Source organism: Buteo buteo, chromosome 6, assembly GCF_964188355.1.
Source record: "Buteo buteo chromosome 6, bButBut1.hap1.1, whole genome shotgun sequence".
NCBI classification, from domain to species: Eukaryota; Metazoa; Chordata; class Aves; order Accipitriformes; family Accipitridae; genus Buteo; species Buteo buteo.
The window spans coordinates 36,827,314-36,854,166 of NC_134176.1; the positions used below are offsets into that span (position 1 = coordinate 36,827,314).

General features: G+C 38.3%; 1 protein-coding gene across 1 annotated transcript in view; it reads right to left on the reverse strand.

The window, feature by feature from the left end:
• Positions 1-5,450: 5,450 nt before the first annotated feature.
• The window catches only part of GPR176 (G protein-coupled receptor 176), a 44,174-nt gene continuing 22,771 nt past the window's right edge, over positions 5,451-26,853 (reverse strand). Inside the window, exons 2-3 of the mRNA XM_075031106.1 lie at positions 10,050-10,302; positions 5,451-8,348 (exon numbers count right to left, since the gene is read on the reverse strand). Of these exons, the coding sequence (XP_074887207.1) occupies positions 7,241-8,348; positions 10,050-10,302 (1,361 nt within the window). The 3' untranslated portion in view covers positions 5,451-7,240. The remainder of the gene's footprint in view (positions 8,349-10,049; positions 10,303-26,853) is intronic.

Here is a 26,853-nt window from a genome sequence, read left to right on the forward strand (position 1 = left end):
GTGGTCACCATGTTTTACCTGAATTCTCACTGTTAATAAGGAATTTCATTCTTAAGGGGAGTGTCATTAGGTTCCTAATCCCATCCCTTTTTATTTCTTTTCTATCTTTAAATAGGATGTGAGGATTAATTCCTGCATTCTGATACACTTATAGAGACAGTTATTGGCCCCTACACCTTCCTTCGATACCCATATGTTAAAATCAGGTTTTCACTGGCAGCAAAAATTTACAAGAAACAGTTTGAAGAAACAAACTGCATCTTGTTCAAAGTAAGGTTCTGATTGACAAATTTTTCTGCCAAAATAAATCTTACTTTGTTGGGGGTATGTATTTGCTGTCTGCAGTAGAGTTTTTATTGATGCTTATAGTGTGTGGCATTTTACTGTGACGTTCCTCCAAGTGCTAGTAAGAGAAGAACGATTTTTCCTGGTATTTCATGTAGTAATGATGCAGTGTGGCTTACAGTTAAGAGCTGAAGACAAATACAGAAAATATGCTAGTGAACCACTTGTTTAGGAAGGGGGCTAAAATACATGCTGAGCTCCAGGTATGTTAAAAATCTAACATAAATCCTGCAATTGCTAATGGAATACCATAGGGGTGTTTGGAATGTGTGGTGCTTTCCAGATGGTGCAGACCACGATTTGAAGCAAAAACAGAAGAATGAATGTTTACATCCACAAGTTGTCTATTTAAGGCCAGTAATGACAATGAGAAAGCAGTAGAATGGGCCATATAGTTCAGAACTAACTAAACTAAAATCTGGCTTTTGCTGCATTAGGAATTATATTAGCTATGAATAATGAGGTATGGAAAGCAGTGAGTTATAACTACTCCAATATTTATTTCTTCCTACATTAGACTGTATATGCTTAACAGCTGACACAGTTTGACTTGCTGTCAGCTTCCTGTGTTACAGATTGCCTGCAACCTCAGAAGAGCCCATGAAAGGAGAGTGTCCAGCTCTGCATTTGGTAACAAATGGACGTAAAACTCCTTTGAAAGTGGTGCGGGAACAGGCTCCTTACTGCTGCTTGTCCACATAGAATCAGTGAAGGTTTTCAATGAGGCTGTCACACCCAAGAGTTAATAATAATGGCTTAGCAGGGATATCTCAAACCACAGTTGATCTTATGATCTGTGACTGTTATGTGTCCTAGAAGACCCAGAGAGGAAGAGAAGGGGTTCATGGAGTTCATCTCAAATCCTGCAAATTGGGCCATAAGAGTCTTCATCTCCATTAAAAGGTCTGAACTTCGTAAACATGGACTATTACGTAATCTCAAATATTGTTGCAGGTGGATTTATAATAAAGTTTGCACTAGAAAAGCAGAACAAAGGGTGTGCTTTCTTTCTCGCCTTTCTGGGAATGGGTCAGTTTTGTTCCATGATAAACTAGATAATTCTCTGAAGTATGATGACTGAAAAAAAGAAAAAGTGTTGAATTGGAGAAAACTCTTGTGTCTAGGAAGGGCACAGCAAGAAAAGCACCCCAAGAGGTGCTTTTCATCCTAAAAGATACGTTACAACATGATGAAGACACATTCAGACAAGCTGTCTTGATACTCAAACAGTCACTATAGTAACAATTCACTTATCCTTTTCTCCCTAACCCAATCAAGAAGAAACACAAATGAGGGGGGGAAATATTGGGAACTTGTTTCCATTACTACTGCTTATCTTCATATTCCTCTGCTGAACAGCATTTTGATACACAAATAGGTAGCCAAAACACTTTCATTGTCTCTTACAGGTTGGAGGGCAAATTATCAAGACTTTGTTTAATGCTTATTAATTATTTCTCTTTTATATTTTTAATATTCTTTTGTGTATTGATCTGAAGTAGCTTTTCTTTACCATAGGCAATATTTTTAAGGTAGACTGTAACAGTTCTACTACTTGGATCAGGATAAGCACAGCTAAATTTCATTACATTAATTCCCCTAAATGTTAGGGGAATAAACAGACCCTTTTCTTGCAAAGGACAAAATACAAATTATGTATTAATATCTTTTGATTGGCATGTGCCAGGTCAAGGACAAAAAGCCTGGAATTTTGGGCAATATTCCAACTTTTCCAGAAACCCTCAGTGAGGATGAGCAGAGTTCTGCAGTGTGCTCCATCAGCAATAGTGATACAGCATAGTAACCTGTCAGCTGAGGAGCAAAGGCTGAACTAATATGTTAAGTCCTAAGTCAATGGTAAAACTTCCACCATGTTTAATAAAGCCAGGCTTTAATTCTTTGATTTGCATTGAGAAGGGTCCTGCCCTGACGAGACTGTCTTCCACGCTGCCACACCTTCTTCTGCTGGCAAACAGCAGAGTTCAGGAAGCAGGAGCTGAAAACGGAGTGTGTTGTGCTGAAATGTCTCAGTGCCATGGGGTGCAGTGTGTTGGAGTTTGCTACCGGACAGGTGCAAGGGGATCAGAAGAATGAGGTCCTACAAGTGTCTAAGGACCTTCTTCTGCAGCTTGGGATATGATCCAGGCAAAAAGTAGAGGGTTTAGTTTTACAGAAAATGGAGGCAAAGACAACACAATACTGCTTAGGTAAGTACTGTGCACAAAGGAGTTTTCTGGAGTAAATCACCATCTCGGTGCATTATGTTTAGCTATAGGGAACCTCAGGATGCAAAATAACAGCTGTGTAGAGAAACCCTGGTTTGCGTTACCAAAGGTGTATTCAAGGTTTGGATCTGATTTGGTGTGTCCTGTGCTTTCTGTAAAAAATAGTCCACTTTCTCCTCACGGAAGAGAAACAAGAGAACTGCTCCTATGGACATGCAGAGGGGCTTTCACTGAGATGAAGAATGCTTCTGCATCCCACTTTTGTATTGTTGTCCCTGAAGAAAGCCTCTGCATACTCTTCACCACCTCTGGCTGGTTTAGCAGCTTGAAAGCAGACATGGAACAAAGATTGCTTTGGGCTGGTTCCTGCTGTTCCCCCTCTGTGTCCTCCAGGGGAGGGGAGGAATCAACTTCCTCCTGAGTGTAAGCATCTGCATCTGGAGTTCTGCAATTTTCTACAAGATGTGTTTTGTTGTGTTGTGTTTTCCTAAACTGTCCTTGAATTACAAATTACTGAAGATTGCAGTGACTAACCTTGTGGTCCCAGTTTGATAGTTAAAGACATCATCATAACTCATTTAGAAATGCTGCTAATACCCCTGCTTTGCACAGAGAAAGTCACTTCAACTAAAATAAGCAGTCTTTTGAAGAGGTAAGAATGTTTTAAGTTTGAAAGCAATAATTTCAACTGTATCTTTTGGGAGGGCAGTGAGTCCTTCATGGCCAAAAAAAACCTCAACCCATTGATTATCTCATACTGACTCCTATGTAGGTTAAAGCACAATTAACACAGTAACTTACATCAAATAAGATAAGAAGGCAGGGATTTTGCTTTTTTTATGTTTACATTCTTTATCAAATTATGCTGTGCAAGGTCAGGTGACATGAATGAGAGAAACCACCTGAGTTCTGTGGGACATGTCATCACCTCCAGAGCTGGTTACCTTCACAGTAGCTTATGGGACAGCTCCTGCTTAGCTGGAACCAGCTGCTAAGTCCCAGTCCTACTGATCTGGAGCCACAGCCTCACTTTCCTCACTGTTCTTCAAGATACAGCCTACTGATACAGGAATATTTTTCCAGGAAACAGGGAGCAGAGTAGAAGAAAACTCACTACAGAAATCCAGCCAGCCTTTTCAGCAAAACATCTATAGGTGTCTTTTTAAAACCAGAACAAATGCATTCACTAAATTACTGCAGCTTAGTAACAATTGGATCTGTTATAGAGTAGAATACTTGGTGAATTTCTAGAAAACACCTGCTTTTCTCTGGAAGTTTATCCCATTGTGCAAAATACATTGTTGCCAAGTAGCCAACCAATATAGCATTATTTAGTGCTGATGGACTGTGTAGGTTTTTTCTTTTTTTTTTTTAATTTTTACATGATGTTTCAATTTAACAGTATTTCTTGAGAATATCTAGGAACAGTAAATTGACATTGTCCCCATAGTCTCTTCATCCTTTTTAAAGGATTTCTTCCTGTTTTAATATGAGCTCCATTTTCTGTTTTTCTCCCCTAAGTGCTAGAATAACGGGTTTTAACTTTCCTTCCTCCAAGTTTATTCTCCAGTAGTAAGATTTAGCCTTTAAATCTATTTGCACAGGCCAAATTGCTCCAGGCTTTCACTTCTTCAGTTGCCACAGCTTTGCACTGTACTTCAATTTCTTTCATCAATAATCTGGAGAGAAAAATTTATCTTAACCAACACCTGTGGTGGTTAAAAACAACCATCAAAACAACCCCACTTTTGCTTATCTTTAATGTGATGCTAAAGAATGAAACAAGTCTTGATTTTTTTTTTTTTTTTCATATTGGATGCTGGAGAACATTTTGCCCAGTAGAAATCATCAAGCCAACAGACAGCAGTATTGACTTAAAAGTTACCCCTGTCTTAGATGAAGTTAAAAATCAAACTCTACAAGTCAAATATTCCATCTTGCATAGAGTCTCCTGAATTACTGTTTTCTGATGACAATTCTAGCACAGAGGCTGTATTGTATTATGAATTTTACACAGATTATTTTTCCTATGCAAAGATGTGCTTTTGTGTATTTTTTCCACTTCCCTTAAACATTCATGTGGATAAACTGTTGAAAGAGGGACTAAAATAAAATATTTCCAAGTAATTCTTCAGGTATGGAAAACCACCTTTGTTAATTTCTTGGTGAAAGGTTTCAATGCCTTCAGATACAAGCTGCTAAAAAAAAAAATACAAGCAAGTTTTTACATGTGGCCTCTTTGAAAGAAAAGGATGTTTTTGTCTCAACGGTCAAAAACCACCACAAACCCTTTGCTTTCCAGATATGATAAAACTAAATTCTATGCAATTTGGCTCTTTGAATTTATCACTGGCATTTCATTCAACATGAGAGTTGAAAAGGATAAAACTGTTAGCTTTCCTTAGAGGAGTTCAGATCTCAGTAACCATTTATCCACATTCATTAAACACAGACTTTGACCAGTATCTATATATGTGGGCCATAAATATTAAATTTAACCAAAATTCATAAGGAAACACTAACTCCTACTTTATTTTTGAGGTTTTCAGGATTTTTTGAATGGCATCTGTTCTTTCACTAACTTTGGAAAAACAAACACTCCATTAAATTACTTTTTATGAACAGTTAAAAAAAAAGTCTGCTATGGTACGTCTCTGCCACAGAAGAAACACTTTTTCCTGGACTATTTCTTCTGTCCGATTTCAGGCAAGCTATGTCTGCCTTCTCATCTCTGCATCTAAGAAGCAGGGCAGCTGGAGTTTCCACCACCCATCTGGACCCATTGAAGACTGCTCCTCACTCCCAAGCTGAGAAGTTCCTGAACTAGCAAGAAGTGAAGTGCACCGAAACCAAAGAGGCAATGGAGAAAAACATGACTTACACAGTAATTTATAAACTTTTTTTCTTAATACATTTTTATTAAAACACTTGCTTTTAATGCCTTGTAGAAATCCACCACCTTGGAGCCATCGGCAGCTGCTGACTTTCTTCAAACACGTCAAAGGAAGAACAAGTACATCTCCGAATTCTGCTTCGGCAGAATTTTTTCTCACTTTTAACGTTAACCGGTTGGATTTAGTAAGTTACTGTGAACTTGGCAAGATTCTTCACTTTGTCCTTTTAAAAGTATGCTTTAAAGAAAACTACTTTCATAAACAGGCAGTAACTACAGATAAAGGTTCAGCATGCACCGAAGGGCTAAAGTACAGGAGAACCACAAGGAGTACACAGATGTTACTACATTGTGCTTTTAAGAAACTACCCACGGAGACAACAGTGAATGCAGATAAGGAAGAAGGAAAGACTACTTGCAACTGGGTAAGGATTAAAATGCCAGGGTTACAATAGTTTCAGGTCATCTAACAGACTGATATAGTTTAAAATTCACGCTCAGTATGAACAAGACAATATGCCTGTGATGATGCAGGGGGGTAAGCTGCAGTACAATGCCTGAACTCTCATAGAATGGCTGGTGTGCTGATACCAGGGATGGCAGGACTCTGACTCACTCAGTAATTAGGCACCAGATTTGAAAGTCTCATGTGGTCTACTCTGTGACACAAGTGGAGTAGGATGGTTGTATCTGTATCTGTGAAGGTAGAAGGAAAACCTCCCTACCCCTGACAACAGTGAGCAACAGCATTAATAAACCTTGCCTTTTGGGGTCTGTTATCAGCTTCCTCACTCAGCAGTTCAGTACAAGGCTACTAGCATTTCTGACCCATTTCATTTGCTAGCTTTCCCATAAGAAAACAGCAAAGTGCACCAGCAGATGAGTCTATTTTAAGGTTGACTCCTTGGTTACTTACACAATACACACGTTACACTGTTGGGACATTTGTATATGCCCTTTATCACAGGATCAAAGTGTTTTATTTATGCCCTTGGCACATATGCACTTGTTTACTGGAGTCAGGATTTGTCCTGCGTGGTCTCCAATCCAGTTTTTACTTAAAAGTACAGGAATGTATGGTTATTTTAAAAAAGGTCTTTCTCAGGTTTAACACACGTGACGATTTAGATATCCTTGGCTTTGCTGAAGTTTTAAGCCAAAAAATAGTGGTTTAGGTTTCAAAAAAGTTTAGGTGTTTGGCAGATACTTGGTAACTAACCTGTGCAAAAAGTCCAGCAAGTTTTATTTTTAACACTGATTTAAGAAATGGGCTTAACAGAAAATAGATGTACTTAACAGTCCATCTTACTTCATTAATGAAATGTGCAGAACCTTGCTGTGTCTATTTACTGTAGGCTAGGACTTACTATTTTGCATCTGTCTTCTGCTCCCTACAGCCTTTCCTATTAAGTTACTTTGATACCCAGTCCATTCTAATACAACATGAGGTTTCCCAGCAAACTGACTGCCATATTTCCATACTTCAGCCATACAAAGTGTTCTCAAAGCCATATGTACTCTTGAAAGTTAATCAGGCAGGTATCATTGTAGGCATTTCACAGATAAGACTAAGAATCACCATCTTTTGATACATTATTTCCATGAAAGCATATTAATAAGGAACATTGTATATATGTTTACCTTTTGTTTGTTTGTTTAAGTTGTATTTGGCACAAAAAAAATCAGCCTGTAACAAATTTCAGCATAACGAAGATCCATGGGATCACACATATAATAGAAGGCGACCTTCCTCTGTCACTTAAAGCTCATGCTCTTACTAAGAATCCACCTTGGGAAAGATACTGACTTTATTGTTTCTGCTAATTTTTCTTTCTGCTTTACACTTAGGCTGTTTTGTCTGGATTAGCTCTTCAGGGGTATTCCCCAAAGGAGGCAGGAGTCGCTTCTTACTGTTTCGGTTTTCTGAGAGCCACTGTGGAGGCAGCTCAAAGGGTCCAAAACCAAACTGCATGGAATACTTGTCATTTACCATATCAGCTTCTGTGGGCACAGCTGGTGCCACCTGAGCTGCAGAGTCTGCAATCGTCTGTGGTATAAATTTGTGAACCAAAGTCTCTCCTACCTCTAAACTGGTGGTAGGAATTTCTTTCTGTTGAAAGTCACCAGAGCCAATGGATTTGGTCTCATTCTCCTCATCTTCCGTTGGCTTGAAGATTTGTTGTTGCCCAATATGAAACATCTCCAGAAGCTGGCTCCCTGAACGGGCACTGGGCTCCAGATTAGCATCTGCAACACCACCTGAGCTAACAATGTTTCTCCTGCTGTACCTTCGGTGCAGCTGTACTATTGTCCCCACTAAGCACTTCCGTACTGATTTGTTAACAGTTAAAAATAACAAAGGATTGGCCAGCAAAGAGACCTTGGGCAACCAAATGGCAGTGAGGAGCAAGAAGACTGAAATATCTGAAATATTGAGTATGGTGCGGTAAATCACCAAAGTCACATAGGGGACGCTGCAGAAAATAAATATCATAACCATGGAAAGCAGCATGGCATGAAGCTCAGCTTCTCGCTGGGAGGCATAAGGGATAGAAATGGTGTTCTGAGGGGTCCTTAAGGCAGCTATGATGACTTTTTTCTTCTGGCTGGCACTCAGTGCCCTGCGAATAAGAATCATAAAGAGAAATACCACAGCCACTGGTACAATCACAGTGGTGATGTTATAGATGATGACGTATATCAGGTGGCCAAGGGAATAACTCCAAGATTCAGAACAGGTGGACATGGCATAAATATCAGACACATTGGTCACAGCAAATACTGGAATGCTGGCCACTATTGCATGGGCCCAGATATAGATAACCAGGTCTCGGGATTTTGCATCAGATATTTTTCTTTCCAGAGGGTATAAAACAGAGTAGTACCTGTCAAAAAAAAAAAAAATTACAACTGAGACAATGGAAAGGGTGAAGTCTATAATGAGCATAATGCTTATGACAAGCCTCTCAGCCGCTTTCTGAGTGTAATGCCCCAAATCCCTAACCATGCTGCCAACTGACTACCTGCTCTCTACCTGAGAGAAAAAAAAAATAAAAACAAAACCAAAAAACTCCACAAAAACCAAGGGTCTGCCTTTGCAAGTCTGCCTGTAGCAAAAAACTGAATATTCAAACTTCAGGATCACATTATTGGTGGTGAACAATTCTTTCAATAATTGGGACTATATCACTTTGGCTGATGCGTATGAACATTATTTTGAAGATTTCATCATTTACCTACTTGCAAATAGGACAGTATACTGCACACAGCACAAAATTTCAGAAAATCTGATGGAGGCATAGATAGGTCACATTGAAAGGCCAGATTCATAGTTAATTTGAAAAGCTGCTTTATGATAGATCTTTTCTCTGCATATTTGGAAAAAGCTGTTGGTCACCAATTACATGTACCCATCTACTGGAAGTACAATGGGGTTTTGTTTTGCACAAGCTCTAGTTTGGCAAGGCCCTGAGCAAAAAAGTAGTCAAACACTGAACATTCTGTGTGCATTAAAAAAAAAAAGTTGCAACTCTGACATGCACTTCAAATTTCAGGCACCGATTCATTGTTTGCTTACTACTGTGGACTTTTAAGCTCACAGAATTTTCATGAGAGACCTATCCTTTTACACTTACCATTACAAGCGGTAGCAGTTTCTGCTTTTTGTGAGGAAGATCACAAGTTTTACTGGTGAAGGGGAAATGATATGCTGTTCCAGTGGCAACACTGGTGTGCATTACAGATAGTGATACTGCATTTATAAAGACTTTAACATTAAAGGAAGAGACATATCACTTTATTAGGTATACAGTTTGGTTTTGCAGAGCTAATGTATTCTGTGGTGAGACATGATAACAGACAAACAATTTTATCTAACATGTATAATTCTGCTGTTTTAGTAATGTCAACTGTATTAAACCAGTATCTACCCTTCCTTAAAAATATCTAACTTACGGTCACTGTCAAGATGATAGAGCTGTGCATTTAGGTGGGATCAGTGACTGCTCATAATAATAATAATAAGCAAAATGAATGGAATCCAAAAACTTAGACAGTCCAAAGGGCCACTTTTGTTTTAGACTGATCTTCTACATACAAAACCTCTCTGAATTAATTCTGGTTGTATTAATATTGTTTGGGTTTTTTTAAAACAAATCTACATTTGAAATTTGAAATTGATGGACATCTACCTCAGGCATTGGTAAATTCTTCTAACAGTCAATGGCTTTCAACTTCCACAGTTAAAAATGTGCAGCTTGTCTATGGTCGGAAGTTGTCTGCTTTCAAGTTCCATTACTGAACAAGAATTATTAACAGGAAGAAAGAAAGGACAAAAACTTCTCTGAAGACAAATCTATAGACTCAAAGTCCTTTATAAATGTCCAGAGATATCAGAGTAAACTGAAAAATAAAGGTTTTCAATGTTACAGAGAAGAATATTTATCCCAATACATTCTAGAAAGAAGCTGTACACTGTGAGCATAGCACTGGAACAAGAGCAAGACCAGTATGAAAGGGAGAAAAGGGTTTCAAAGGGAGAAAAGAAGAAAGAAATATCAAGGATCCTGGCAAATTTGCTCTCTTACCTGTCAAGAGCAATGGCTGGAAAACTAAGGATAGTCACTGAGCAGAAGACTTTGTGCAGAAACTTGGCAATTCTGCAGAAGAGCATCGTATAGATCCACCAGCAGCAGTGTGGACTGGCACTAAGAGCAATGTCAAAAGGCACACAGACTAGGCTGGCACAGATCCCCGAGCAGGCCAAATTCTTAATGAATCGGTTTGTTACAGATTTAAGTACTGATGTTCTACAAGTTGACCACAGCACCATGATGTTACCTGTGAGTAGAGACAGGAAGGATAAACAAAGCAAAGCAAACAAACAAACACCCCCAAAACCCAACAACAATAATTTTAACAGATTTGAATGTTCCCTAGTACTGCAAATAAAAATACTTTTTTGGAGTTTGCCAGGAGTCACTGATTTGAACCATCACACTGCTCAAGCAAAAAGTCTGTAATGGCTAATGGCTTTATAAATCAGATGACTGAAAACAATTACTCCCCAGCTATCTCCTCCCAGCTTCTAGAAATGAATTAATTAGGAAATTTCAGAGGCAAAGCAGGATATCCAAACCATGGTTTTAGATGCTTATGTTGACTCCTGCATTAAACAAGCCATCCTGAGTATTCAAATATAAAAATTTGCTAAAGTGCTCATATTTTAATAACTAGTGCATAATTCTTCTTTCAAAATAAAAATACACTCTAAGTAAATATAAATATAAATAATATATGGTTTTAATCTGTCTCTGTGTGTAAGTGGATCACAGCAGCTTGCTTTTCTTTCCACTGGCCACTTCAATGGCACAGACAGGCCTGTGTGAAGCCACATCCAGAAGAAATCTGTCTTTTTTTTTTTTCCCAAGAGATTCTATATAACATGTAATTAAACTAATGGAACAGGCAAAAGAAAAAAAAAAACCTGATGCACATAACTTCACAAAAGTACACACAGAATGCAACCCACTGTTTTGGATATTCAAGGCCTACACATTTATTTCAAATTGGGTGAATGGATGGCAGTGAAGCAGAAGTATAGAGAGAAACCAGCATTAGCTAAGACAGTATTTTTTCCGTATCACTGTATCTTATTCTATCCAGATTTCAGAAAGAAATATTATATCATAGAAACAAATTTTCCATCAAAAATTTCCCTATGATTCTAACTCACACAGCAACAGCACAAGAGTAAATGAAGCAATCTGTTCTTACTGCAGGCAACTCTGGGCCCCTTCTAACGCATACCAAGATGCCGGAAAACTCACACTCAGAATATAGGATTTTATCTCTCCTTTCAAAACCTGTCTTTAGCAAGATGTTTGCTTTCTTTTTTATTTGGGAAAAAAAAAAAAAAAAGAGTGGTACCACGAAAAAAAAGGCTTAATAGAACTGTGCAAAAATGAATTTAATACTAAAGTCTTATCTTGAATGCCATAAAACACTGTTCAAAGCTTTTGCCACTTCCAATTAATACAAGTTAAAGACAATACTATAGGTGATGGAAATGCAGACACCCACTGTATGATCACAGAAATGCTTACTTGCCCAAAGTGCATTTTATGCACACAGAAGGACTCCCAAAGACAGGTCAGCCCACGATGGGTGGCAGTGAAAATCACACATCTGTACTTAACCACTTGCTGTAAACTGCCTGGAGTGCACTCAGCTCCACAGACCCAACATACATGGAACTTCCACTGCATGTTGTCTCAGCAATAGCTCTTTCTTGTTCTGCCTTGGTCTGCTCAGACTGAGCAGTCCCTTTCCCCTGTGTCTATATGGGCAGAGGGGAGTGATCTGAAGGAGGGAGAGGGCACTGAGAAGTGGACAGCCCGTTCAGGCTTCCCTGCTCCCTGTCCCCTTGGCCCTGGCTTTACCCTCCCAGGGCAAGTGACACACAAGAGGCAGCAAACTCTTACGGTGATCAAACACTGTGGCAGACACTTTTGGTGGTACCCAATCAGATGGAGATGTACTAGTGCAGAGCTAAGGAGGCAGGAGGATCTCTGCTAGCACAGCTCAGTGCAGCACACGCATTCTACATCGGGTAACCTGGTCCTGGCTTTCCACCCATGCCTCCACAGATACCGTTTTGCCTCAGGCTCCAGCACCTAACGCTTGAACATTTTAGTGCCGTCTTCAGACAGAGCTTTTGAAGACTCACTGACAGCAATAGGAAATACAAACTTTCAAAGTGTGCTAAAACTGGAAGGCAGCAGATGAATGTGCAAGGCGACCAGAGCAAGTTAGTAAGCATGCATTTGTAAAGATACATGCAGATCATACACTTCTAAGCAAGTTGTCCAACTGAAACTGAAAGGTGCCTAATATTTCAGCTAAATGTTTGTCACATAAACATCATGAAAACAGCACAAAAACATGCAAAGTTTTCTCAGGGGTTTCACAAGCATTTTTTGTAAACTTAAAAGGCATCAGAGTTATTTTCAGAAAGCATTCACCCTTCTATGAAATGATCTGACAAAGAAAATGAAAGCAAACATACTTTATACAACTCCCCCTAGTAATTCTTCACAGTGGTTTTAATGGAGAAAAATCTCTAATGGAGCACATACCTCTTGATGATACTATCCCCTAGCTACTCAATTCTTATGTGGTTTACTAAATACCTCTCTTTCTCTAAGACACTAAGCAATAGACAGTCATTAAATCATCTTACCAGACAGCAAATCCGAGACAAAACCAAAATGTAACAGCTCAGTGCATGAGATTGATTAAACTATGTATAAATTTTCATACCAAAGAAATACTGCAATCATTCTTTGTTATCCAGTTCACTGTGCACCAGGCAAAATTTGTCCTGAATGACAGGTATAGTGAGCTAGTAAAATTCTCAGCATTGGCCAAATTATGCAGCTATGCTTAGTGCATAGCTTGTGTGTGAGCTAGTTGCATTGCTAGTTTGCACTAGCAGTAACTACAAGGTAAAGGCTAGTATCATCTTAATAAAATGCGATTCTCCTTTATTTTATTTCTCCTGGAGACATACTGTGCAGTACCACCAGATCAACCAAAGCATAGCTACTAGCATAAAAATACTGCCTGACAAGACAACTCCATTTACTCTGCTGCAGCTGGACAGCATGCAAACTAGAGTTTAGCTTCCTACCTCCAAGAAAAGTCAAGTTGTTCTTACTGCAGACTTATCAGCAACTGCATATTGTTGATACTATACACTGTTGACACTTACCAGAAGCTCTTTTGAGTTGAAGTGTAATTGATTTATGAGGCAGTCAGATTTGTTAGTTTTGTAGGGTACCTACGAATATACACAATGAGATAAAACAGCATCTTAAGCTGCTGATTGAGATATGAAAAGCAGCTGCAGTCCCCCATGCTTCTCTCTGCTGACACTACCATTCTTTGGCTTGATTTTTCCTGCAACCAATAAAAAAACCCCAAGCTTTTATTTGTCAAGTAGAGTTTTCCTATGGTTGCCCACATAAAATGCCAGCAAGAATATATTCTTGTTCACATGGCCAATGTGCATGCCAAGTGGCAAGTACCAAGAAATATCAGAAAGTCAAGTTTAGCTTCTTGATAAAACAGCACACCATTTCAATAGAAGCATGCAGTATTAACTTTAAAATCTACCTCACAGACGTACTGTTTAGGTCTGCAGTACTTGAATGCCATTTGGAATTCAGTTTTCTATATATCGTGTCATGTGTCTTACACAAATTCCTTTTTGGTAGCTGACAAAATATTGAGTTACGTTTTTACTATCTGATGTGTTTCAAAGAATGGAATCATCATCTGGTTTTGGCAGGTGCTTTGGCTTGACAATATATTCCACAGGCAGTACTCAATCAGTTGTGTTTAAAGCTTCCTAAGTTGCTAGGAGATACTCAGTCAAACCACTTGCTTTCAAAAGTATCTCTAACTCTCCAGTTATTAAAGAAGTACTTCTTACACAGTAATAATATATTATTACAATGCCCTGGAGTAGGGGAGAAGCTGGTTTTTGCTGTTGTTGTTGGTTTTTAATTTAAATCTTCCATCTAGTTTGAATTGCATTGATTTTATAAACTTATTCCAAAGCAAGTTTCACCTCCATTAGAATGAATACAAATGAAGAATGGAAAAATAAAATAAATCAGAGGTGGTTTCATTAATACTTCAGAAGCCGCTAGAGAACTTCTGAGCTATTCTTCAGGGTCCTACAGAGGAGCTTCATTCAAGACTCCAGATTTTCAACTGTTGAATTATTTCTACAAATTATGTCATATTGCCATTTATACATCAGAAAGTCACAAGGAAATGAAATTAGTTCTGGTGCTGACTGATCCTACATGGAAGTGGAAAGAATAAAGCATAAAAAAAATATTGGTTCTAAGATGAGGAAGAACTCCTTAAACAGATAAAATAAAGTCAGAGCCTGAAGGGGGAAAAAAAGATAGACAGAATTGTCCACTTGGCACAGTGGGAAATCTGTGAGTGAATATCCCTCAGGGAAACATTCTTTTTCCACTTGCAACTGAGTAACCTGTATATTAATAAGCTGCTCTGATGAACCAGATCAGCTTCAGTATAGACTGGTAAAGCTTTCTGCTGATGCCTTGAAATCAAGTATTTCCCTTCATGCATCTCAAAGCCACCATCTCAAAGCTCAGAGAAAAAATTACACCAGAAACTTTGCACAGCATTAAATATTAGGAAGCTTCAGAACAAAACTGCTTGCATTTCCCATTTCATTGCTCCTCACCTTTCCCCAGCATCTCCTTTCCATGGAAGAGGATAACAACATTCCAGGCAACAGGGTAATTCAACAAGCATTATAGCAATTGCGCTCTGAATCTTTTCACAATGTCTAGAGGCACTTTTCTGTTCTGTATTAGTCACTCACTGTTGAACCCATGAAAGACACTAGTCTAACACCAGTATTCTGCTTGGCTTACAACTGTACTAGGCTGTTGCACTTCCTCGCAGTGGGCAAAGCTCTCGTTTTCTGCCATGGGTTAGTTTTTGAGGTGTTTCTGCTGGATAACTGGTCTAGGGCTACATAACCTTGGATTCAAACTTCATAATGGGATTGTTCTAATTAGCTGGGAGGCATCCAGGGCAAGTTGGAGTGAACAAGCAGCTGGAAAACATAGCATCTTGCTGTTTCCTGTAAGTCAATACTGCCTGGGACATGAGTGTCACTTATAAACAATCACACATGACAAAGCATATCCCATACTGCTTGCACAGAATTCCACCACTAAAAGAAAAAGATGAAGTGTTTTTCATTTAAAAAGGAAAAGCATATCTTTGGTCTTCTCACAGAATGAGCTATGTCTACATAAAACCCTTGCTACACCTGATGTTAGTTCACGACCTTGTCAGTACACAGACTGAATGAGCAAGAGGTAAGTTTCCAGCTTGTCTGTGCCTTCGAAAATTTCTCCAAGTAAAAAAGAGGAATAGGAAATATTAAAGGTAACCACAGCATGAGGAGCAGCTCTTTCCACAGTAGAAACAAATGCATGAAGCCTGCCAAACAAGGTCAGAGTTCATTTTATCCTCTTGTATTATCATAACTATCAACATTCAATAAAATCTCCATGTAGTCTATACCAATTCCACTGTATTCAGATTGAAAGGATGTTTTTTTCCAGTCATCCCCTACTTTTTCTTTTTAATTGAGAAATATCACAGATAAGCAGCCATACAGTATATGAAGTTGCACAGAAGCACACTGAGAAAGCAAATACAATGGTCCAACACAGCATGTGCCCAGACGTCCTTCTAGCCTTTATAGTGTTTCAAGTTCACTCTATCTGCAAGGAGTAACACTCTCTAAGCATGAAATGTTATCAGAGTGCATTAGTCTGATTCAAAGCAGCAAAAAATATTTTTGCTCCTCTTCCAAGCTGTACCCTCCTCGGATTTCAGTGCCAGACACAAAGTGTTGATGCAGGCATCAACAGCTGAGATAGTTTTGAAATACTACCTCTTAGCAATAATTCAAATAATGTGAAAGATTCTTAATAATACCTTTAACAAGCAGAAGGACAATCCCCATGGAAACCAGAGACTGTTATCTAAAACAAATGCATTTGCCATGCAGTCATCCAAAAAAAAAGAAATATTGCTCTTTGTCAATTAACTCTTGGAACCCAATCCATTAGCTGGGTATGACATTCATCTCACATTTTTGTTAACATTAATCAGCACGTAATTGAATCAAAACAACGTCCACACTCTAGCAAAATCCTCCTCCTTCTCACAGCTTGCCTTCCTGTATTTGCTGGTTTCCCCCACATCCAGAGTGGGGTTCTTGGGATGCAGCCATCCTTCCAAGCAGAGCCTCTGAAGATCACCTGGACACCTCACCCCCTGCTCAAGCAAGGCCAAATTCTTGTAATTGTTTATAATACTTGTATATTTTGGTTTAAAAAAGTATAGTCATCAGACTGACAGAATTGCCTTCATACATGGAAAAAAAAAACATAAAACAGAAACAAAAAGTAAGATTTCTGAAACCAAATCCAACCATTTTTAACATTCTAGCTACCAACTTCAAAATTCAGCGATAAAATAACAATTGCACTCCAGTTTAGAAGAGTGGACAATAACTAAATTTGTTGTTTTAACATATTTCTTTCATTTTCAGTTTGTGAACATGTGCAACCAAACGCTTTATATCCAAGATTAAGCATTTCTGCAAGAGAACTACCTTGGAACAAGGTTTGCTGTATACCAAACCTTTTTTTTCCTTCATAAAACAGGTGATCTCCTTAATTTTAGGATAATGTTTCTCACTCCTATTCTTAGAATTCTCAGTCACGTGTTCCTACTTACATCATAAGCATTGATTTAGAAGTATAATTATGTAAGAGATTTATCAGTGTGGAGCTCTGATCACCAAACTCAGCTCAACCGAACTACAAGCACAAATTTGCCCAGTACAGAGTAGTTACTTGCAGACAGTTTCAGCATAGATGTAAATTATATTGGAAGTCCTTTCATTTAGAGGGCGATACTTATCTAACATGGTCTCTGTTCCCAAGAAAGTGTACAGTTACAAGGTAGAAAAGATTTTAGGGAAGGAGCTAGTTTATAGCAGATTAGTCCCAGAAAGTGAACATAAGGTTTCATTGCAGGAACAGGTAAGTCATTGATTTTTGTCGAGGTTTTGCCTGGGACTAGTCCAAGGCCAACACACGCCTATACAATCCACTGGCAGCAGCTACTATAACTTGTTGTGAAGATGGAGTAAAGTTAGAAAACATATACAAAGACATTTAAAATTGTTCTTTCAGCAAACATAACTTGTGTAATATGATGGTATTTGTAATGTCAAAATCACTATGGGAAATGACCATTAATGTAATTTCATTTGTGATTTTTTTTACTGTTGTCCTTAGTATTTTATACATTTATTGTCTGTAGGCAGATTCTGAAGTAACTGCATCATGCTAAAGTTATTGGATACCCACTTGTATTTCTTTCAGATATACCTATCTGAAGGGAGATAAGAAAGTGCTGCACTGACAATTCTCCAGTTCTTCATACCCACTGCCACTTTTTCCCACCTCACTTTTTGTACTTACTGTCCCACTAAATGGACAGAATTTCTGGGCAGGAACAATCATTTTCTCCCTTTTGATAAACTACAGTCCTTCAACAGCTGCCATGATCATTTCAGCCAATCAAGGAAATAACCAAACCTGCTTATTTTGCTGAAGTACACTTGACTTGTCTGAATTCCTTGCCTCTATTTTAAAACCAATGTCCTAAAAGAACCTGAAACTCCTCAAGCTCCTTGGAAGGAAAAAAGTTTAAAGAATATTGTGTCTGCAACTTCAGGATCTTGGATTGTTCTCACGTCAGGAAAATATGACAAATCTATAGGATTACCTTTGAAACCTAAGCTAGGAAATTAAAAACCTGAAAAAAGAATGTCCAGATTTACTGCTCTAACAATAACAGGAATATAAATCTTTTCAGAGTTATTAACTTTTTGAATCACTGTGCCTAAGGGACCAGCTTGTTTTACTTGTTGCAAAAATAAAACCAAAAATTTTTAAACCCAAGGACTTTACATGACCCCCATGAGAGACCGCCACGACACGGGGACCAATGTTTTTACCTCTTCTATAGAGGAAAGAAATAAAAGAAATAGATAGAGAAGAGGTAAAAATACTGGATGTCCACATCATCAACGTACATTAAATCATTAGCAGAAGTACTGGATCCTACATCACCTTTGCCAACCAAGTATCACATCTAGTGAACCATCTGGCCTTACTTACATCAGGCTTTGTGCCAGTTGTCCTCAGAGAGCAAATTCGATGCTGTTACTGAAACACTACAAGGCCTGGGATGCAAGTGAAGCAGGACATTTTTCTGAACAGTCAATCTGTTCTTCATCATCCTTGGCACAAGAGGAATAGCTTTTGTCCCTTTGTTTTATAAAGAACTCAGAAAGGGGCCATTTTGAACCTGTATGTCATGAAACGACTGAGGGGATGCAATAGCAGCATTTCTTACGCAAGGTGATGTCAAGCAACACAGTGATTTACTTGACCTCCTTGGACTGCTGTGCTGAGTCTAATTGTAAATAGCAGTCTTAACACAGGGAGCAAGTACGTTTAAGATTTGTTTTTACGTAACAATGCTATCTGCTAGTACCTCTGTGTTTGTAGAGAGCCCGTAGCCGCTTCTGTTGGTAGCCTCACTATGCATGGCCAGACACATCTCTTCAGATGCTCCTTTTTCATCTGACTTCACTCACATGCACCTGCAACTCGTATGCAGGCATGTTGGCGCTGTTAAGGAGATGTGGTTACTAAGATGCAACTTTTCACATCACAGATGCAGCTCAGCTTTGCTTCATTTACAGGGCCAGCACCAGTCTCTACTAGATTCTTCCAGGAGAAACTTGCAGGACTCCTGCCCTCTCTGCGTGACACGCCAAGGTCAGATCCAGGAGGAGACTGACAGTTTTGCACTTGTGAGACTGTGGAAAAACTTAGATCTTTTAGAGCACCTCCAGCATTTGGCCTGGGCTGTAAGCTGCTCCAGCATCCACAGCAGGCAGGAACAACTTTCCACCTTCAACTCTGGACCTGATGACCTCCTGCGCTGCTCAGAGTCTTACTCCCTCTTGCCTTCACCCTCACATCCATACAAAATGCTATCAGACCAGAACGCAACATGGACATGGTCCAACAACATCATGCTTATGCAAAATAATTTTTTCTGTATCTAATGCTTTTCCAGTTGTTCACCCAAGATAATAAGACAAAACTTACAAAAGAAATTAGTTGCTGTGCCATATTGTCGTATAGTGAGTATGTGAGATCTATACTGCCTAATAGTATACAACCAACTGAACAATTTGACTAAATTACTGGTTTAGCTGATTTTCCCTGGCTTATTTATTGAAGAAAAAACCAGAAATACACACAATTTAAAATGAATGATACTTAACAGAGGAGCACAATTTAAAAAGCCTGTGGTAATTACTAGTAGTTGGAAGACAGACTTTATATTTTCCCTGGTAATTGAGGCTATCTTGCACTCTTGATTAGAAAAAATAATTCCTACCCATTAGCATCAATTTTCATCCTCCGTTGCAGCTGAAATTATAGCGTTTGTAGCTGAAAGACACCATAGTAACAGCTATTTCATAGACCAGAAATTATTTTCTGGCCTACCCCACAGCCTTGTGACTCCTTTTTTTTCTTTTGCTTTATACACTAAGGAAGATCTGATGTCATTTCTGCATCAGTTTGACTGTGCTTCCCTTTCCCCAAAGTGCCACGTTATCAGAAACAAAATTTTATACTTTATATAGTTTTGACATGCAGCCATTCACCAGGTCACCAGCCAGGCCTGTTGGCTCTTGATTCTCTATACACAGATGTCTTCAGACAGAAATTACATATGCTTAATATGTCCTGCACAGTGGGATTAATTTACGTTATATTTAGAAACAAGCTTCTTTTCCTCCCTCCACCACTGACTCTGTAATGAATGGTTCTCTCTGCTCTTCCCAGCCCTGTGAACTGACTCAAACAGTATTCACTAGGAAGAAGAAAGCAGAGCTGGGGACTCTGACACACGTCTGAAACACCATGAGTTACAAACTAGAAAAATAAGTATGACCCTAAATCAAACACTATCAAAAAAAACCCCAATCACATGGAAAAATACTCTGTCTAGTTACCAGAGTGAGGCATTTCACTGAAGAAATATGAATTTACAGAGCCAAATCAGATTTACTCCAACTTGCCAAGGGGAAGAGATGTGTTTCCATGGGATACCTTGGGGCAGGCAAAGTGCTTCACTGTCAAGATCACAGTGACATTTCTGGCCTGACTGAATGCAAGAGGTGGTGTTTGTTTTGTTTTGTTTTTTTCTTAAAACATATAGAGCCCTGAAGTAAAATTTGAGATTTTGTTGATCAAGCATTTCACTCACAAAAACTGTTCTTGATTGAGACTTTCCCCAAATTTCCTCTCTCATTTTTCTACAGTCCCCCATCTATAACAGAACTCCACAACCGGATTTAGTAGTGTCCACTCTCCAGCCTGCTTTCTTTTACTATTTTAATAACTGAGTTCCCTTTTCTTTGCTCAAAATCTTCCCAGCAAGAGACACTGCTGTTCCCAGGTCCATTCTCTACAGGACAGCACTGTTAAACCCAGAATAGCATTGGGCTTAGTGAAATGGGCCACAATCATTCATCCTTCAAATGCCTTCATAGAAAACACTACAAAAAATTAGTATTATTACTTAATACTTCCCTTTTATTAAAAAAGACAAGAAATTCAGCTTGATCCGCATTTTGTACCTCCTCAGCAAGGCCAATGGGTAGTAGATCATCTAATCAGGATTGATGACTCAAAATCCAGAGACACGTGGAAGTGTCCAGGATTGACTGAAGTAAAGGGAAGCAGATTCAGTTACACAAGCTGAAGAAATACTGAAATTTTTCTTGACCTTAAGAATAAAAAAAGTTTTTAAAATTCTGGGTCTGGACACCCTCTAGCAACAAATAGTTCTGAGGGTAAGACAAGCTGTAAAACTGCATAACATTCACCCCAAACCCACCGCTGATGTTTGGAAAGAATTTTTAAGTTTTCTTTTAACCTTCCAAGAATCCAGATGACTGCCCTACTGGAAAAGGAAGATAATGTGGATGTTTTTACTGTAGGTCTCCTTTTCTTCACTTGTGTTAAGAAACACAATTAGCCATCCATATTTGGACTTCATAAACTACTGGGCACAGAAGAAGGTACTCTACACTGAAATCTGCCATAACACTGCCAAAACTTTGCTGTATGTTTCCTTGCACTAGCATGGGCTTATAACCTAGCATGAGCTGATGACACAAACTCCCTCATCAATCATCCATATGCAATATAAAATTTTAAACTTCTGGTTTGCTCATTGATGTAGCTGAAGAGAATATTTTTGCTGATATATGGGATTTTTACATCTATTAGCATATTAAAATCAAACTGATTTCAATATGATTTTTCAATCTGAAAAAAATTGATTCAAAGCTGGAACAACACAAACTAAAATTAGTTTCTAGTTTTATTTTCTGAAACTAAAAAATTATTTCATTTTCTTGCTACATATATATAACCTGATAAGGTCTACCATGTATTAGCCATATGTATGTAAAAATTAAATGAACATAAGACACATGTAGCATACAACTAACCCAATAAACTCTATAATAGACAGCAGCTGCCATCAGAAACGAGAGAGGAGAACCATATATGCATACCCTACCTCTTCCACCAAAGAGGACTTGCACACGGGCAGTGACTTGTCTGATGGGGGTGAATCAGCAAGTTGGTGTATCAAATCACTTACAGCTTGCTGTGTTTTCCTATACACATATACAAATACATGCTCATTAGCAAAGCTTTCCAGGGATCCTTCATCTGTTTTCTGCAGTCATCTGTAAAACAACATTTCTTGTTGTGATGCAGGCAGTAAATTCACAAATAACCAAGATGTTAACTGCTGCATCATTGACCTCTGCTTATTAAATGTCCAATCCACCTATCGCTACAAACCAAGGCATGTATTATTTATATTTCAGCAGTTGTCTTTCGTATTTCTACATTTCTCACTCACTTCTCCCCTTTTGCCTTCCTACAAAAATTACCATGTCACAATGGCTGGGAATGCTTGCATGATACATTTGTGTAATTGCTCCTCTCTTGTACTGAATCATCCACTGTCAGCAGGTGAAAATGTTTCAGATCTCTCTACACCATACGGAAACAAACAAACAGAAAATAAAAACAATCCAGCAATTTCTCTTCGCTTCCACAGATGAAGTACCAGTAAAAATGTATGCCAAAAATCTAGAGCGATTTCAGCTCTTCCATGAAGGAACTAAAAGGTGTCCATTTACAGATTAAACCCCTTCAGCTTTGTAACTCCATTGCCTGGCTGCAAAATTTTAAATTTTACAACAGCTATATAATTAGTCTTGTTACCTTAAAAAGAAACCTAGACACACTTTGCACTCTTCAGGGAGAATATGAAGAGCAAGTTTAAGTTTGCATATTTTACTAGTACCTGGAAAATTGCTATTGCAAATCCACAAGGTCTTCCAAAATAGCAAAGCCAAAGAAAAAGCTCTTGTTAATTTATCTACAGGTGTTTGGCATACTTCAACTAGTGACCTAAATACATGAAAAATGTGTGGATCCTTTCCTGAAGCATTTAGAGATTTGCCTGTAGAGATTTGCAACAGAAATGCTAAGATCAGCATGAATGTAACGTGAATGGAAGCGAATGTGTGTGAAAGCATCAGAAGAAACAATAAAGCAAGGGTTAAAAGAATGTAATGTATTGATAAAACAAATACACCACTGACAGCAATAAAACTGGGAAACAGGGTGGAACGTGCTGTTTGCATCAAGACCAGGAAGCCTGTGCTCTGTACTGGCCACAGCAGAGATGACTTGTCAGCAGAGGACTCATGCTGTAATTAATACAGGAGGATGGCAAGGAGGTTGTAGTACAGCAGTACAGTCACTGCTCTCCTCCTGCCTGTTCCAGCAGGAAGACAGACTGCAACTATGATACCCAAAACGATGGAACAAAGACAAGGGGCAGCAACCTTGCCAAGGAATTACAGAGCGTAATTAAGAATCACAGCAAGCAGGATTCTGAGGCAGAAGATCCTCCTGTAGTAACTGTCGACTCCTAAATTTAAAAGACCTGTTCAACAACCATTTCATTGTTATCCCCCCCCTTCTACACAAGTAATCCAGACCGCTTGAAGACACACATGTTGGTGCTTGTGAGCATGTGCAAGAGGATAAGGGCTGAAATCAGTATTGTTTTAGAAATAAAATCATATTTCCCTTTCAGAAGGTTTCACATGGATTTTTGTTACACTAAATTCTTGTAGAATTTAAGATACCAGTTTAAATTTAGTTTTGTTTTTTTATTTTGTTAAACAGGAACCTCCTTCTAAGTAATACTGGTATTATCCAACACCAATCCCAAAACATGTTGATGCCTTGCAATCTGGACATAATTCCCACTGATGGAGTTTGAATGAAGAAAAGAGGCTTAAATGATATTGAACTTCTACTCGCAAGGTCTCAGTTACATAGTCTCAGCAACTGTTCATAGCTACAGATGCCCAGAGCCCAGCGCCACCAGCAGGGATTAACCAGGGGGCAGAATCCAGGCTACAATTAAGCATCCTAAAAGAAAAACTGGTCTTTGCTCCAAAGGCACCACACTATTACGTTACTACAGTTTTTCAGTTTCACAATAGCCAATTTTACAGTTCTTTTGTCTGCTTCCCACCTCATGTAGCTGCTCTTTTCCAGCTACACCACTCAGTAGGATAAAATATATTAGTTCTCCTCGGAAACCTTACCTTGCTTACATCCCTAGACCACAGTAGTAACACTGCATCAGATAGAGGCAGTCCAAACCAATTCTGCATCTTTTCCTGGTCTTAGTCAATTTGAGCTTTTGCACATGAAAAACTAAATTCTTCCTTACTGAAGTGTTTTTGCAAACTTTCAGGAGAAACCTTTAAGAAGCTATCAGAAGATTTAGCTTTTTTTAACAACACATTATTATTTTTGCTAGAGACAAAATTTTAACTGCTTCAAAACATATCTTTTTTATTCATTTATGAGGAAGATTATTTCAATTTTTAGATAGCTTTTATTTCACTGATTATACTTGTATCAGCAATGACCGCAAAAACAACTTAGTAAATACATTCACAAATACAAACACAAAATCATTCCACAACTAAAAAACCCACAGTCATATTGTTTGGATTTGAAATGTATTATTAAAATAAGTAACTAGACATAAAACTAGTGTTGCAAATAAGCAAATCCCATCAAAAAGATATGATAAATGAATTGCAGGAAAAAAAAAAACAGGATTGCTTAAAAAAAAAAAGTGTTGTACATGGTGCATGTCATGTAACAGAAAAACTACTCACAAGTACATTACCAAACTGTCATTAAAGTTCCAAAAGCAGACCATCAGTGTGCTTACACTAAGAATAACCTATAAAAGAATCTCAAATACAAACTAAGAATATGTATATGAGTTTTCTTCTGTCAATTAAATCTGGGTAGGGCACTTTATTAAAAAACAAGAAAAAGGCGTTACAGAAATTCTGTTTTCCTAAGAGACATTTTAATAAGCTGTTCAGGTGTTAAAGTGCCAATGCAAGCATAAGTAATGCTTAATGAGGAGGCACTCAAATAACAGCACAATCTACTGTCAGAGATTACCTCAACTGTTTCCAATTTTCCAGTGGGAGACAACTCATGGGCAGTAACCATCTTAAACAGTTTGCTACCAGATGTGTGCTGAGGAAACCCACATTAGAATCACTCTGTAAGCTTTAAAGACAAGTTTAATATAAGTAAACAGAGCGCTTCACAGTGATGGTCATTTTAGATTGCCTAATTGTAATAACTTCTCTTTCGTATTTTGAAAATGATATAAATATAGCAGGAAAAACAGCCACCTGCATTCCAAAATGTCTTCATTAAGATGTCTTCATTTTAGCAAACTAGCATATGGACTTCTTTCAGATTCTGTCGAGGCTCCCTGACAGACTCCAGCACTCCGGTGCTCTTGTAGCACAGGGAGCTCTGCCCTGTCCTACCAACCCACGCCTATGTACAGAGAAACCTGTGGATGCTCCACACTGTAGGAGTGCCACAAATTATGATGCCGCTTTAAAAGCTTTAATTTATGAGAAATGCCTTCAGAAGAAGTCTCTTTTCTAAAAGCATAGTAGAGGAAGACTTCATCAGTAAAGTAACAAACTTGGAATTAAAACAGTAGATGTTCTAGATTGACAGTAAAGAAAGAAAAAACAAAAACTCCACAACATTTGACTGAGAGTCTACAATCACCTCTGGAGCCTACTCAATAAAAATTTAACTTAAAAAATTAGCTCTATAATGATGCAAAAAAAATATCATTACATAGGAACTCAAAGACATGTTGTTAAACCCTGAGTCATTCTACCATCACTTGTGTGAGTAGCTCAACAGACCATAGCAGAACCTGCACACTAGGAGAGCAAGGGTGTCCCACCTGTATACTGAAGCAGAATTTACATGACATACCACTTCCCCAATTCCTGTAAAATTATTTTTAGTGGAGATTATTAATTTTTTGTTCATGCCTTGGTGTTCCAACAGCAAATAAATAAAAAACTCCTGGTATTTCAGGGATGGAAAAGTTAATTTACTTCAAGCTTTATTGGTAAAATATGCTAACAGAGAGATGTAACTGACAACTATGACGGTTAGATAAATATTTCATAAAGCATCTAATGTACACATAAATGCAAAAAAATTAATGCAATATTAATGTTTGAGCTGTATATACATTATTAATTAGTTATTGAATTGCTGTTTAATAGCCTACTTAATCTGGCAGTACAGAGCAGCAAATATTGCCAGTATGTCAATAGCCTTTTCTGAGTTTAAATGGTTAAACTAAACAATGCATTAATTATTTTTTATCTAATTTGCAACATGTCTGGGTTTGGTTTTTTAAAAAAGAAAAGCAACTCTCTTCCAGGCCAAATACTTGGCCAGTGATTTCTGCCACATGGCTCATTGCAATATTAATGGCAGTCCTGTAGGTTTATCTGCTGCAATGTTTTGAAACCACATACCACAAATGTGCCTGCTAGTGTACAGAGAACTCCCTTACAAACATCAGTGGAAGGCACTACTGTCTCAAGGCTGTATGTTTTTAATGTGACCTGATAATGATACTCTGCAAAGAAAATGGAGATTAAAAATAAATTTTATAATGCCATGCTCTAAGAGAATTGTGGAATGACCCAAAGGACTATTTCCATTCCTTGAAAATGAGCAGACTTAATTGGGAAGCATTTTTATATATCCTTTTTTTTGTCATTCCACTGATCCCAGGCTGCCTGATTTATGGACCAGTTGTAAAATATTTCATAACTAGCTGTCCTTTGCTGAGATGATAGAGTCTCTGTAGGACACACAAGGAGACTTACATTATAAATAAACCTACTTAGAAAAGCTAAAACCAAAACAAAATGCAAAACTGAGATTTGAAGCCACCTTTCATCCTTCAAGCAAGCTACTGTCAATGAATTTGGCTGTCCCAATACTTATTTAGATGAACAGGATCATAAAGCTACCTTACTGCCTTCTCAACCCTGCTAAGATTGTGACACATGCAGTGACGGGAAACCAGGACTTGCAGGTCACCTCTAATTCTCCCTGCTATGGACAACTGAATGAAGAGGAGAAGAAGATGGACAGTTTTCCTCTACTCTTTCAACCCTTTCATCAGGTT